The following is a 15706-nucleotide window of genomic DNA, read 5'->3' as shown; positions in this document are numbered from 1 at the left end:
GCGTTGGATTGCCGGCTCTCGTATCTATGTCTATGGACTGGTCCCCTGTCCGCGGACGGATGCGGGAGCAAATTTGTGGGTAGATGCCCTTATAGGACAAATTGCATGGAGCCTAACACCGATGGCTCACCCAATGGTGCACACTATCCAGTCTACCAAATTAAACTTGAGATGCCTTTCGATGCCTTTGTTTTTCTCTCTGGCACTTTTCCAAGTCCAAATCTGGTCCTGTTGGTTTGTTGGCTTCTAGAAGGCCAACCTACCTACCTCACCTCACCTTATTTGGCACATGCACTAACATGCAAGATTGTTGGCTGGTGGACATGATTCGGTACCAATGTGTACATATAGTACTAATACCACTATGAGGATTATTTTAGAGTAGGTTGGAGCAAAGATTGTAGGCATCATCCATTTGGCAACCTTGGTACTGGATGGCCTCGTTTGTACTTAATTTATGTATGTGAATGCATCATCTTGGTTAATTACTACATAGTGTTGTTCCTAAGTTTGCATGTGCCATAAATTTTGTTCTGCTGAATATAGAAGGGTGAAGTTGGAATGAATAATATGCAAGCTAAGGGCATCTACAATGACTCCCCCATTCTGCTCCTATTTGTCTAAACATGACAGTTTGGACCGTTTTTGCCTTCCAACGCGCTCTCCGATTTTAATTAGGACAGTCAGAAATCCCTCGATTCAACACCAAATCATGGCAAGGAGTAGGTGAGTCCTAACTGTTTGTCACGTCGTCCCGACAGCCCGGCCCCATTCTTTGTTTTCCTTTCCCCGTCAGACACCTTCCTCGCCAGCCCGGTTTCACGCCGGACCCCTCCCCTTCTTGGATGGTCTCCCTTAACACCCCCCCCCCCCACACACACACACACACCTCACGGCCTCACCAACTCGCTTGCCCGACTCCGATGTGTCCAAGGAAGTCTCTTCGAAGGCAATGAGTGTAGTGACAATCGACTAATAATTGGTGGTTTAAATAAATATATTTGTAATGTCATCATGTATATATTCCCATCGTAATCTATATATTATGCGTGGGTGATTCAATTTAGAGAGAAAATGAAATATGCAATTAGGGCATCTCCAAAGCAGACCCTCAAACCGTCTAGACGGCACGGTCCGAACGTGTTGAGCCATCCAACGCGGGCTTGTATCGGTCTGCCGACCGGTCCGGATGCACTTTTCCCACGAAGTCCAAACAAACTTGGGGGGGCTTTGCGGGAGTCCGGACAGCAACCATGTAGGACTCCGACACCCCCGGCCCACCCAAAACCCTTCCCGGACACCGCGTATCCATCCTCCCATCTTTTTCTGCATCCTTCTCTCTTGCCTCCACCACTGCTCCACCACCCCGGCTGCCTCGCCACACCCTTGCCGGAACTTGACGACTCCATCTCCTCCGGCGCTACACCCGGGCTCCAGGCCGCTTCTCCCCTGCTGGTGTTCCATACCTCTACTCCGTCCGCCACACACGTACCATCTGCCTCTACGATACTCACCATGCCCGGCAACTAGTCGGTGAATGGCCGTGCTAATTTTTTTGTCCCTTCTTCTTTGAAGAAATGGATTCGGATATGGAGTACATATACGAGCACTTTGTTGAGTCATTCGACAGCTCGACAGAAGAGGAGGACTACATGGATGAGACGACAATGATGCAGGCGGTCCTTACAGACGCGGAGCGTGCAGAACATCGTGTTATCAATCTCAAGAGATCGATCAAGGGTCATCAAGCGCTCAACCGCAACAGGGCGCGCGGCCATTTGACACTGATGGACGACTACTTTGCCCCGGGTGCCCTATTTGTTGACAGTTTTCGCCACCACTTTCGGATGCAAAAGAATGTCTTCGATCGTCTCTACGATGGCGTCCACTCCGTTAATGGCTAATTCATCTTGAAGAAGGATGGCGTGGGAAGGATTGGGTTCTCTAGTTACCAGAAGTGGACGCCCGAACCGCGTGCATATGGGACAGTCGTTGATTCATGGGATGAACACCTACAAATGTCTGAGAGCACATGCGGAGATGCCATGGTAAGATTTGCTACTGATGTGGTCTCGGTGTTTGGACCTCAGTACCCGAGAGAACCAACTGTGGAAGACACCCAGAGGAACTTGGCAATGTCTTAAGTAAGAGGGTGGCCAGGTTTGTTTAGATCTCTTGACTGCATGCATTGGAGATAAAAGAATTGCCCAAAAGCTCTACAAGGGCAATATCATGGTCATATTAAGAAGCCCACCATCATTCTTGAAGCAGTTGCATCACATGATCTTTGGATTTGACATGCCCGGGTCTCACAATGACATCAATGTGCTGAAATGATCATCATTATTTACTAGGCTGGCTGAAGGAAAAGCTCCTCCTTGCCATTATACTCTCAAATGGCATGAATACAACATGGGTTGCTATCTGGTTGACGGCATCTATCCTTTGTGGGCTACCTTTATCAAGACCATCTCTGATCCAGTTGGTCAGGAAAAGTCTCGCTTTGCCCAAAAATAAGAAGCGGCTAGAAAAGATATTGAGAGGGCATTTGCAGTTCTGCAGGCACGTTTTGCCATTGTTCCTAGACCTGCTAAACTGTGGGATCCGGGGACCTTCTGAAAGGCGATGATATGTTGTGTGATTATGCACAACATGATCGCCGAGGATGAGGGTGAGGATGCTGCGTAGGTCTTGAATTTAGAACATGGGTAATCCTATCGAACTTCTAGCCCAGAATCCGGCCATATTTGATGAGTTTGTTCAAATACATTAACAAATTCGGCATCGAGAAACTGAAGGAAGATCTGATTAAGCATATGTGGGCGGTTAAAAAGGACAACATTATTGGACTGTGATATTTAAATTAGAACTACTGTTGTATTTGAACATTTTTTTAGCTAAACTGAAACTAGATATACAACTATTTTGAGTGTGCGGATGTATGCGGACTTTTAAAAAAATTAGGGACGAAACTTCATATCTTGCCCAGATCTTCATCCCTAAAGATACTTGACAATAGTATTATTGGAGTGGATACACAACTCACAAAGAATATAGAAGTCGACTAGGCGGACTGGTCCGAGTGAAGAGAAAAAAAACCATACGAAACTCAAAATATTTTCCGGAGATATTCATTTTTCTAAAAAGGCGGATAAGATATTATGTGGCTGTTTGATACCGCCAGAAAGACAAAAAAAAATCTAAGGAATCAAAAGAAAGGAAAAATTGGGCCTATGTTCAACCGAAAAAAAAATCTAGCTTTGGATGGCCTGCATCCGCGCATGCCCGACTTACAGGTCAGCGTTGGAGATACCCTTAGATGTTACACGGAGTGTCTGTGAACACGTTATGACAGGTTCACGGACAACTGGGGCCTCGGAGATGCCCTAAGCTTTTATCTTACCTTAAAGCTTAAGGTTTCCACAACCTTATGCCATGAAAACACATGCACATTGATCCGTTCAAACCTTAAAAAATAAAATAAAATAATTAGAAAGACATCACCGCAGCCACCGCATTGTGTTTACGTAATATCGATACATTGGGAAGAACTTTCTCAAGAGTACGCCATCAAGAAACCTTTTTTTCTTCACTTGCTATGTGTTGTGCCCTAGAATCTTTGCGTTCATACTACTACATCACCAGAAAACTCAATTATTGATTAACGGAGTGTTCTTTGTTACTTTACTTCATTATAAGAGTGTGTTTTTAACGGCAGGATGGCCTGACATATGCAATGATGGATATTGCAATCAGTTACGTGAATAGTTATATTTGGTCCATATGTGCACAAACGTTGATTGCATCTCAAAACTTCAACTACCAATATATGGGAAGTCTGTTCGATGACTTGTCAAAACATTGTTATTTTATCTTGCAATTTCTTCATAATAACTGTCTGTTGATATAATACAATACTCACTTTTTTAACAAGGTGGTACAATATACTCCCTCCATTTCTAATTATAAGATGTTTTAGATATTGCAATATAGGCTACGTACAGATTAAAATGAGTGAATATAGATACTAAAATGCATACAAATCTAAGAAAATGGAGAAAAGCTAAAATATCTTATATTTAGGAACGGAGGGAGTAATTTAAATTCAGTCAAGGTATTGAACAAAAGCTAAAGAGAAATTGAAAAGATATCATATTTTGTGCACAGTTTGCAGTTTTACTCGGAGATTATAAGTTTGCTTACTGCCCATCGGGTCGCATACACGCAATGAGTAGAAGAAAGAATGATTGCAACATGCATAGATTGCACTAATTAATGCTACATCTTTCTCTTGAGAGCGAGATGTTCCGGAGAATGCGAGTCCAGATTTAATACCTGCGCCAGGCATCTCCGGGTTCACACTATCATACTGAAGCGAGCACACTACCTACTGACCAAATGAATTGACAGGTTTGGAATAATTTCCTTGCTTGGAGAAAGCAACTGGGCACCAATGGAGCAGCCACTCACACTATTAATCAACTCACCAAATGGGCAGTGTGCTGGTACGGCCTTGCAACCTAATTTCCATCCATGCAGATCACTTGGTACAGCACAAGCTAACCCTTATTGCGTGATTAAGCGTTCAAAAAAATGCTAATTTCCAACTGGTGCTTGTATTATATCAGACACTATTTACAGATAGGAGCTGCTGTTATACAAGGCGGTATAATTATGTACAAAGGGGTAAATAGCTGCCACCCATTTCTCGACACCTTCCGGTTTTTTGGGCTATACCGATACATGCCTCACAAAGCAGTCTTGCTAGCAACACGCCAGGGTCCATCTGGATATCTTGAGGCTGGCCTGCCATGTGCTGCAAAGATTCAATCCTTCGGCGAAAAATGGTCAGTGGTAACAGACTGATAGGCAAAGGACATTGCCATCGCACAGTTCTGAACCATGACACCAGAGAATCAGGTGGGGCGGCAGACAGCACATAAACATATTTTGAATGGCTATTCACCAACATGGGCTATCAGATCCCAAGATCAAACGATGGAGGCGTGAAGCTGACATCAGTTGCTCGCTTAGTTTCCGTTGGTTTTTGTGCTGATTGTGCTTTCTGGAGTCTAAGTTGCTCGGTCGCTTGTGCTTCAATTGCATCAAAATCAAGGTTCTCAAAGAAGGCATCATCCCAGTATATGTCATTACCGACTTCAGTAGCAACATGTGAGGAAGGTGGTGCTGGTTCCAGTTCAAGGTTCATGACAGGGATTGAGGCGGCTTGGTCGAAGCTTAGTTTTCTCTTTCTGCTATCTGGTTTGGTGGTTGATTCGCAATTGACCACACTTGCTTCACCCTGTTCCTTTATCGAACTGGCTCTCTCCAGGGACATTTGCTGGTGACCTACAGGACTTGGGTCAGTGGTGCCATATATTTGAGGAATCCCTTGTGGAGTCTCGATAGGATTGTGCAAGTTCCCCGATGAACAGCTTGCACTTCCAGCTCTGGAAACAGAATTATCAGAGACATCTTGGTATCTTGAGGGCAGGATTACCGTTGACTGACTAAGTAGTGATCGTCTGCAAGAACATCAAATGTAATATGAATTCCACAGTTGCATATGCAACTTTTTCACAAAAACAAAAATATGAAGGCAGTTGTACAATTTTTATGCCAATATATCTGGGTCTCAGTTTTCAACATGATTGATGGCGAACAAGCTTCTTACAGTGAAGAATTATTGAATCGGAACAGTTTTCAGATTTGCATGATATATCCCGTGTACAAACCTAAATGTAGATTGTGTGCACATAGTGTTATGTAAGTACCTTTATCAAGCTAATCTGATACACATGTCTAATTGCATAGCCACTCACAGTTCTTAAAAATTACTGTAAATTAGAACTGTGATGTTCATTTTCAGCAATTAAACAACACGGTGAGTTGAACTGTAATCACAAGTGTTCAATTGTGCTTCTTGGTGGCAGAAAGATTGACAGGAAACAGAATGGTCTCGAAACAAATAATTTAAGCAAGAAACACTAAACACCATTGCAAAGAGTAGTCTGGTCATCTTTTAATACCTGTAGAAAGCCATCATGTCATTAGTGTTACTGTTTTCACCACCTTGTTCACTCTGAGTGAATTGGCCAGTAGGAGTTGTCTGATCGTCAATAAAGCTATCTTCATATTTATCTTCACTCCGATCATCATCCTCATCCGGTGAAATATCAGCATCTTCAGACACTCTAAAGCAATAATGTAAGGAAGTTGTAATAGAAAAAACAATATGCATACTATTACAGTAAACCAAGAAACCGATAGCAAATAGATTTAGAATTAGTTTATTTGGCAGCATCAGAACATTCGACGAAAGGTTCCAGTGAGCTTACTCGACTTCCTCATCAATATATATATCCATACGCCTCTTGGCTTTCCTTCTGTTTCCTAAATTAAGAATAAATGCAAAAGTACATCAAGGTACAATATTTTTTGTTAAGATTTGGGAGCTGTGAACAAGAGGTCAGTTAGTATGTACTGATAAATGATTGAGTTGGCAACAAGATTAAAGAGATAGTTACAAAGGAAGGAGGCTCAACTCACCAACATCATGCTCCATCTGATCACATTGTCCTCCTACAGATCCATTATATCTTTCGTTCAAAGACAATGAGGATACTCGTTTAATCTTGTCACCGCATTTGCGGAGTCTTCTGTACTTCGGTAATTGCTGTACTGATCCTGATGTATTCCCTACTGACTTAGGCTGCCAATCATCAGACATACTATCACACAGTAGATTTGCTGTGGGGGTATGAGCAGCAGGACTGCAGTAGATTTTTGCCTTTGAAGAACACTCTTCCATTTCTGCTTGAGTCTGAACTAGGATATTCTCTCTTGACGAACCATGATGTTCTGTGACACCAGCAGGAAATTGACCTTCTCTCACAAAGCTTAGTGGCCCGTCACTACATTCTGGCCGATTGTGTTGAGCTCCCTGAATGTGTGACTTTGAAGAACTAACCTTTGCAACAAAACCAGGATCATCAGCACTGTCTATTTCTAATTGCTCTACTGGAGACTCAGGAACAATTCCTTCTTCAATATAATGAGTTAACCTAGGACTAAGTTCCATGTCTTCCTGACCTGACAAAACTGGGCTTGCTAGTTTAGCATTGCATGGTGTGTCCCATTTTTCTATTGGACTTGTAACCGTTTTAGATGGAGTACTGGGGGAAAGTACGTGTGTGCCATCAGCTTGGTTACATTGCTCCGAATATTCAGGGAAATGAGGAGCTGAATTTAGTGCATTGCCTGCAAAGATCAATTTACTCGAATAAGCGCTATCTGTTATTTGCCCACTGGCATCTGCTGTCAATTTCGAAGTAGTCTTGTTCTGGATTGTATGTTCCCAATTTACATTCCTTGTATCCTTATGGAACTCAGATATCCTCGGTAAGGCAGGTACAAAAGTGATTGAAACGTAGCCTCTAACATCCACAGCTACATATTCCCCACTGAAGAATGAGTGGAGAGGATATTTGTTGACCAGTGAACTTGGCACACTAGCACTTTTACTCGATGACACTTCTCCAGAAGAAAAGTGATGACCTTCCAACGCCTGATCCTCAAAAGCTGCTACATCAGCAGGTTCTTGTAAAGGGCTTCCACACTGAATAAGTATTCAGAAACAATATTAGGACTTCTGTTTCATTAGTAATTTATAAGGAAAAAATCTCCGCAAATCTTTGATGTACCTTAGTTTTAGAGAAAGAAACATCTTGAAGTTGTTGCATAGTATCGATAAGCATATCTGTAGTTCGATAGGAATGAGGCACTCTATAGATATCACATGGAGAAACCTGGAAACTAGGGAACGCAACAAGTGATGGCTTCCAAGTATCTTCTTTGCTTGAACTGAAGTACTGAGCAATCAATAGGCCATCTTCCTCTGAAACTTTGTTCAAAATGTGCGGTGTGCCACTCACATCAACTTTTCTTTTCTTTGAGCAATGGACATACTTCTCAATTGATAATTTAACGTATTTAACTTCTGGGCTATAGACATGTGGAACCTGTTAGAAGGGATAACATAATTAGCACCTCTAGAGTGAAGAAACAGTTTTACCTACAAACAGATCGAACAGAATTACCATCCTGGGACTAGAATGGTATTCAAAGGCGTTCCCTTTACGCAAAAGGTTCTTCATTGTCCGAGCACTTCCTTGTTTCTTCATGTACCCTTGCAGCTCTGGTCCTTCACAAGCCAAAACCAGTTTGTGCAGTTAAGGTAAAAACATTCTTACAAAATGCAACTACTGGACGTGGTTATTTCAGTCATCAGAAAAGGATATCAACTCGTCCTTCGTGCTTCCGCCCAGTCCTTCCCATTCGTTGGATCATCCTTAATGGAGAGATATTGGCATCGAAACAAATCACAAGATCCACCTCCATAATATCTAGACCTTCCTCACCAATTGATGTTGCCACCAAAATATTGTATTCCCCAGCTCGAAATTTCTGCAACCATGCCATGGGTTATTTGGTGGGTGGGATGGGGGGTGGGTAGATCTTGAATGACCAGCCATTGTCTGATACCTGTAAAATAGCTTGTTGCATTTTCTGTGTCTGGCCCTTCAGTCGGTCACCTGCAAAATTCAAAAATGGTAAGATAAGCAATGTAAATCCACTATATGGATTGATCTATCCAGTGTAATGCACCATTTTATATATAAAGTAACTATATCTACTTAGCCCACTGTCATGCACTCATACCTGTAGAGCTTTGACCGATGAACTGTGCGGGTCTGAAAAGACCGCCACCACTGTCTCTTAATGAACCGAGAATCTCACTGCATTTGGAAGCAATCAAAGACACATTCAATCCACATGATAACTGGATCAACAATCATAAAACATCAGAAGTCCAGTGCAGAAACTGTTTCTGATACCCAGCCAAGACATACAGTAGCAAATAAATCCAACAAAAACTGCGGTGCCTCTTGCTTACTGTAATTTATATGACTAGATTGGACAAAAGAACATATCAGCTTGGTGGGACTTAGTTACAACACACATGCGAGCAGACAGAAAAAAAACACACACAAAAAAGAACAACAAATAACTGTGCACGGAACAATTAATGTGTAAAATGCTACATAATAGGCACAGTAAGTATTGTGAGGTTTGATTCTTACATGGCACTTCCCCAAATTTCTGAAAAATAGAATGGTGACAAATGTATTTAAAAAATACACACATGCACACGCACACACCAAATAATCACAATAACACCACGCACACAAAAAGGAGTGCACAGGTAAATTTTTCAATCTAGAACAAAGGATCTGCAGAGGGCTATATATATAATAGCCACAAGGACCATCATGAGGTATTGTTCTTACTTGACACTTTCCCGGAAATTTGAAAAGATAATCACCCGTGAGTCCTTGGAATCATTTTTGTCTGCATAGGATAACCGGTGCCAAAGTGATCATAGCAAACTTAGTAAAATTTGCTCTGGATTAGTTAACGAAGGTAATCAATTGAAGGCAATTAAAACAGAAGATTCTTCGAATACATCACATCTGAGTAGTGATACAACACAATCATGCGCACCGACTCAAAGCAAACAAGTCACACGCTTGCTATCACATTTTTGATAAGTGATAACATGCAGTAATTGATAAGCCAAGTTTCACAAACATAGCTCTCCTATGCTACAAAGAGTTGCCATTCTTACAACTTACAAGAAAATATAGCAGCATCATTTCCATAGGCATAATGCTTGTACTTCCTCCGTCCAGGTTAATAAGTCATCTCGAATTTTGAGTCTAACTTTGACCCAAAATTTGACTAAAAAAATTACGAGTTAATGCCACAAAAGTATGCCACTGAAAACTTCTTTGAAATACGAATCAAACATACGTTTTTTGGCATATAACTCCTATTTTTTTAGTAAAATTCTGGTCAAATTTAGGCTCGAATTTCGAGGGGGGCTAATAAACCTGAACGGCGGAAGTACAAGCATAAGATTACAGATTGGGCTACTAGAGAATGGCTAACATTCTTATAATGGACAGTCCGCATTGTTCCTCTACTGATCATCGAAACCAACTAAACAAAATATGCACCCCATTACGAAAATCAAGAGTTGCTTACGGAAGTGATCGACCAACACTTCTGCCAATTTCTGCACCTTTGGACTGGGTAAGCCTTCAGATGAGATCTTCTGCATCATATTCATTGCATCCCGAAAGGTTTGATTCTTTGAAGCAAAATTCCAAGAGTGCCTTCAATAAACAAGAGCAATTATAAATGTGAACTATTACATATAATTGATTCTTCCATCCCCAAGAGAATATTGCTCAAGAAATTCGTTAGTGGCATAATTATGAATTACTCTTTGCATACAGTTCAAATCATGTAGCAGGAATGTGTGTAGGCAATACCCTTCTTTCAACTTGGCTTTAATTGACTCGTGCGCTGGCTTGATTCCATGGCTCCAAAGCATTTTACTCACATGACAAAGTGACACGAGAGCTGCAAAAGATTTATGAATTTCCTTTTTCTTTTCCAGAGGAATATTTGGTGGAGGTGCTTGGCTGAATTTCGTCCTTAAAATAAGCAACTGATGTGGGCTCCACTGGCAACAGTAGGTAACCAATTAATAATGCATAGAAGTAACAAATTATAAGTGAGTGTTGGGCAGTAAATAATCATAATCATGATAATTGATGTATACAGAGAATCAGAAACATACATTTGCAGCATCCCTGTTATCAATCACCCCAGCAGCACGTAACTGAACAACATGTGTATTTATAAGATCCAAAATCATAGCATTGACTTGAGTTGTATCACTGCCAACAGGAACCTACATTGAAGCAAGTAAATTTCATGGAACATAAAAACACTATACCGCCCATTTACCAAGTTCATACCTTTAAGAGTTCAACTGTACGTGTGTTAACATATCGTTTGACTTCAAGATCACTTTCATCACGATGAATCAACTCTGAGATGCATAAATTGTTGATGACAGCTTGGATATTTGGCTGTTTTGCTGAATGAAAAGCCCACGATAAGATTTACAAAATAGAAAGTGTCTCCATCTTTGCAGAAGTACTTCTATGTGATGTATGGACTCACATCCTGGTGTAGCAGTCAAAGCTAAAATTCTTAGCGGCACACCAGCTGCCACCAACTGTCAGCATAGCAAAAAATTAAAATTTGAATAAGCTTCAGCAAAAAAGCACTCATACAACTAGTTGACTGATATCATCAATCAAATGGGCTTGATAGTGGAGGAAAGCATGACGGTAACAATTTAAGATGATGAAATGTTTGGAGATAAAAACATGCCTGGCGAACAGCAACACAGTAAGCATGATTTCCCGAAGCTCTATGAGCTTCATCTATCACCAAGCAAACAAGTTGTTTCACCATGCATATACCTGTTGAAAGCAAACTTCATAATGTCAGCCCATCGAAGAACTGAAGCAATAACGGCAGAGCAGTCAGTGTGGACAAGAAAAGTATGAAGCATGAACTTGACAAATCACTAAAAAACCTACTATGGTAATATAGAACTGTGGTAGTCAGACCAAACATAAAATTGGGGCAATCAACAAAATTATCTGTATATGTGCTATGAGATGCTTCCCTGTGTGGATATTTGTATATGATAATTACGCAGAAAGTGTACTATGTGCCTGAATCCATTTGGATGGAGAATCTAATGTGACTGTTTTTTATGCCTCGTTATACAAAAGAAAATGTGGTTGCTTTCAGAGGTCCATATTTGGTTATCATTCGAAAATCTGCATAAACAGATGACAACGTATGGGGAAAACTTACAGAATATCAATATATAATACTAGAAACATTGAGGAAAATCACCAGATTGTATATCATTCTCAAGAATCTGTGGAGTGACAAAGAACACTCGTTTAGACTTCCACAAGCTTGATCTCATTGAAGGGCTTAGATTCCCTTTCATATCAATCGCCCACTTCTGCAGACAGGTAAAACTCATTAATCTCCAGCACCGGCAGAGAAAATGTGGCAATCTTTATCCGACACCAGGCAAGCATGAATATCCAAAAATATAAACTTTAATACCTGCGGTATACCCACTGTATTGTGGCATGCCTCAATTTGCTGAGTGACAAGAGGACGCGAAGGGGCTGTGAATACTATTTTACCTGAGCTATTCAATGCATCAGTAACAGCAATCTGTCAGAAAGTTCCTTCTGCAAAAGTTCACGAAATACAACACACGAGATGCAGTGTCCAGTTAGGTACCAAAATATTACCTTCAGGAAACCATCTAAAATAGTTATACATCACCACGGCTGCGATAAAAGTTTTGCCAAGTCCAGTTGGCAGGGCTACTAGTGTATTTGTAAACAAAGCCTTTTGGACAATATATCGTTGGTACTCTCGGACTTCCACATTAGCTGCATCATGTGAACAAAAGCCAAATGAATCACAAAGATCATATTATAACTGTTCATAAAGCAGACATGTTCATAGGCTCGTAGCAGAACTGAGCCATACAAAAAATGGAATCTTTGACATGAGTATCAGACAATGTTCAGGAAGGGACAAGGTAGCTTTCTGCCTTGAGTGCAGCCAACATCCAGAGCAGCAGCCAAGCACACACGACCTTGAAGAGCAGCCAACTGGAAGAGAGGAAAGTGAAAAAGGAAGAGGAGACTTAGGCGGTTAGGCCCAACTGTGGCCAGGCGTGCTGGTTTGTGGGGATGGGGTACCATAAGCTATCCGCACAAAGAAGTGATCACCTCCACCGCGACACCTCCCCCTACTTTCCCACTTCCTTCCTTCTCCACTTCAACAATATCCTTTGTCACCTCGGCAGGAAGGATGTGTGGAAACAAACACCAACTACCCTTCCACCAGTGGCTATTATTTTCCCCTTGATTCCAACGCCATATTGCTCACTGCTTCTGGCCAGTGAGAATTCAACAAGCAGCAGTCTGCTCATCTCACTGCTTAATGCCTATTGGGAAACAACTCTGAAACCCAGTACCCAGCTCACCAATTAGGCCCAAATCACAGCTTAAGGCATCCACCAAGCAACTAGGCTGATTTTTATAACACTGGTTTCAAAGGCCATTTTCTGACTTACTCAATGAAATTATTTCACTATTTTTATATCTAACAGGAGTTCACACGTGGAGCTAAGTGGATACTACTACACGTTCAAGAATGTGCGACAAGGACTAGGGATAAATAACAAAAGGTCTAGATGAACAAGTAAATATTCTGCACATCAGCAACTCACAATTCAAGCACAACCTTTTACAATGCATATCTAATCATGTTTATACTAGAATAATGCTATGAATTTATGATCATAGAACAACAAAAAATGTTGCTCTTGCGAGGAAATTAAAGGTATGCCCCTTATATTCCAGCAGCCTAAAGCAATTGAATCAGGCAACTGAACTATATTACAAACTAACAAAAGTAAAAGGTTCACGCCTTATTTGCAAGCTGCATAAGCAAAGCAACAGAATCAAACAACCAAGCGATTCTGATATCTATTTACACTTATTTATGCTTATCTGGCTCTTAATCTCAAAACCACTACCACACCAGTGTTGCTTCAGATTTTGCCTGCGTCTATGGCTGTCAAGAATATCATAATCATAATGCACATAATTCTTGAGTTAAAATGATTAGCTGGACCTTAAGACAAAAGGAATTTTACTTATGAACTCTAGGAACAACTCATCTCATTTCATACAATTCACACAGGAATCCTCTTGGTGTCGAATCAAAACTTAACCAAATATATTTTGGTACTGTATGTTTTTGATGTTGTAGATAGATATTAACATATTTTTTTATAGACTTGGTCAAACTTTAAGAAGTTTGACTTAGGACAAAGCTAGAACTTCAACTAATTTGGAACGGGGAAGTATTAGATAATACAGCCTAATAGTCTTTCAACAGTCACCAAAACAATTTATTTTTCTTTTAATTGAGGAATCAAAACGAACAATTTAGGTGCATTGATGAGCATATCGTCCAGAATGTATTTCAAAGAAACGCTGACATGCACATTGGTTATGCTACGCAAGAATATAACCACAGCAAAATCAAAACATAAGTCAGTGGCAATAAGTTCAGTGAGAAATCTGAGCACTAACTTGGATAGATCCACGTCTGCACTGCCTCGTGGTCGAGCGCCACGGTGCAGGACCCCTCCGCAGCCTCCTCCTCGCTCCCGCCACGCAAGCACCCCTCATCACGACGGACCGCAAAGTGCGCCCCGCCACCACCAGGTGGCACCGCTGCCGCCACAGGAACCGATACCGACGGTGCAGGGGGCGGCCTCTCCTTCGCAGCCTGCCTCTTGGTGAACGCGTCGACGAAGCGGTCGAGCGCCGCAGTGCGGGGCCGCTCCACGACCTTCTCCTCACTCGCCTTCCGCGAGCACCCCTCATCGCCACGGTCCACAAAGTGCGACCCGCCACCACCAGGTGGCACTGCTGCCTCCACAGGAACCGACGGCGCAGGGAGCGGCCTATCCTTCGCAGCCTGCCTCCTGGTGAATGAGTCGACGAAACGGTCGAGCGTCGACTGCCGCGCGACTCCCGTGGACGGCCCGTGGAAGGAGGGCGCCGCGGCCGAGGGAGCGAGGCCCGACGACGGGGCGGCCGAGGGCTGGGGCGGCGGCGGCGGCAGCGGAGCTGAGGTCGACACGGCGGTCGTGGAGGCTGAGGCAAGGGCGCAGGCGCTGTCGATCTCCCGCACGGCCGCATCCCAATCGAAGCCCTGGGGTTAGGGTTTGGAAAAGGGGGCGTGAGCACATACACGCGAGGAGGGGGAGCAAGGGTAGAGCGGCGCGCTTACGTCGTCGTCTTCGTCGACGGCGATGGCAGGATGGTAGGGCGGTGGGGGCGCCGCCATCGGGCAGCTCCGCTTGGCGCTTCGAGAAGGTTCGCGAAGGTTGGGGATTGGGAATTTTTTGGGAGGGAAAGGGGCGTGGGGTTTGGGCGGGGAAATGATGATTTTCGGAGAGGAAGGAAAGATAGAGAGATTATGGGCCAGATCAATATCTGAGGCATAGCCTGGCCCAGATATTGCTCCTAGGATATATTTTCGTCACCTTTTTGACACTAGTAGACAAAAGGGGGAGAATCACATCGAGAGTTTTGATAGATTTGCTCTGTTGAATTTGGTCATTGTGTTTATTCGCTCTATCTTTTAAGACTATTTATGCCACTTTATGTGCTCTGATGTAAAACTTCTGATATGGGTTGTAATATTAATAACCCTGCCTGCTGCACTACATTCTCTCGAAGCATTTGTTTTGCAGGTGGAATTACTGACAGAAGTCATGAATGATTGCACTATATTCTCGTTGGATTAATTATCATCAGTGTGAATCATTACCTCGTATGATTGAAAAATCTCCACTTACTTTAATGAATTGCAAGGAATACCGTTGTATATCAATTGACCTTGCATACATTTAGGGGAAGTACGTTTCATCATCGAGTCAAGTAACGCAAGATTCACTCTTGTTCGATTTACATTTCACTTATCTATCTCACTTCGATGATTATCTGTTTTGTTAACAATCGTCCAAAAAGGGGGAGATTGTTGGTGCAATAATAGGCCCCTTATGTTTTGCAGTTTGTTGACATAAGCAGTATAGGACTTATGTGTTTGCTAGTGCACATAGAGTGACAGATCCCTGAAGTATCGAGGAGTTTGATGCAAA

General features: G+C 42.3%; 1 protein-coding gene across 1 annotated transcript; it reads right to left on the bottom strand.

Moving 5' to 3' along the window:
- Positions 1-4544: 4544 nt before the first annotated feature.
- LOC123096268 (DEAD-box ATP-dependent RNA helicase FANCM) lies at positions 4545-15016 on the bottom strand. The gene is made up of 21 exons (XM_044517954.1): positions 14833-15016; positions 14127-14754; positions 12264-12407; positions 12070-12152; positions 11848-11962; positions 11311-11402; positions 11098-11152; positions 10890-11011; positions 10709-10822; positions 10398-10591; positions 10108-10238; positions 9351-9411; positions 8722-8798; positions 8545-8594; positions 8301-8466; positions 8100-8221; positions 7704-8021; positions 6550-7618; positions 6339-6393; positions 6030-6194; positions 4545-5525 (listed from the first exon to the last, which is right to left on the bottom strand). Exons 1-21 carry the CDS (start codon positions 14887-14889, stop codon positions 4979-4981), a joined length of 4365 nt encoding a protein of 1454 aa, XP_044373889.1. The 5' UTR covers positions 14890-15016; the 3' UTR covers positions 4545-4978.
- Between the last annotated feature and the right edge of the window lie 690 nt (positions 15017-15706).

The sequence above is a fragment of the Triticum aestivum genome, chromosome 4D (genome assembly GCF_018294505.1).
Source record: "Triticum aestivum cultivar Chinese Spring chromosome 4D, IWGSC CS RefSeq v2.1, whole genome shotgun sequence".
NCBI lineage: Eukaryota > Viridiplantae > Streptophyta > Magnoliopsida > Poales > Poaceae > Triticum > Triticum aestivum.
The sequence above is the reverse complement of the archived record's forward strand: the minus strand, read 5'-3'. Positions and strand labels throughout refer to the sequence as shown.

Excerpts from the sequence above, each read along its gene's own strand:
- LOC123096268 (XM_044517954.1), bottom strand. The coding sequence starts at position 14,889 with ATGGCGGCGCCCCCACCGCCCTACCATCCTGCCATCGCCGTCGACGAA. Across the intron at positions 11,153-11,310 it reads ACTGTGTTGCTGTTCGCCAG|TTGGTGGCAGCTGGTGTGCC; the intron begins GCATGTTTTTAT and ends CTATGCTGACAG. Across the intron at positions 8,595-8,721 it reads CATCGGTCAAAGCTCTACAG|GTGACCGACTGAAGGGCCAG; the intron begins GTATGAGTGCAT and ends TGAATTTTGCAG.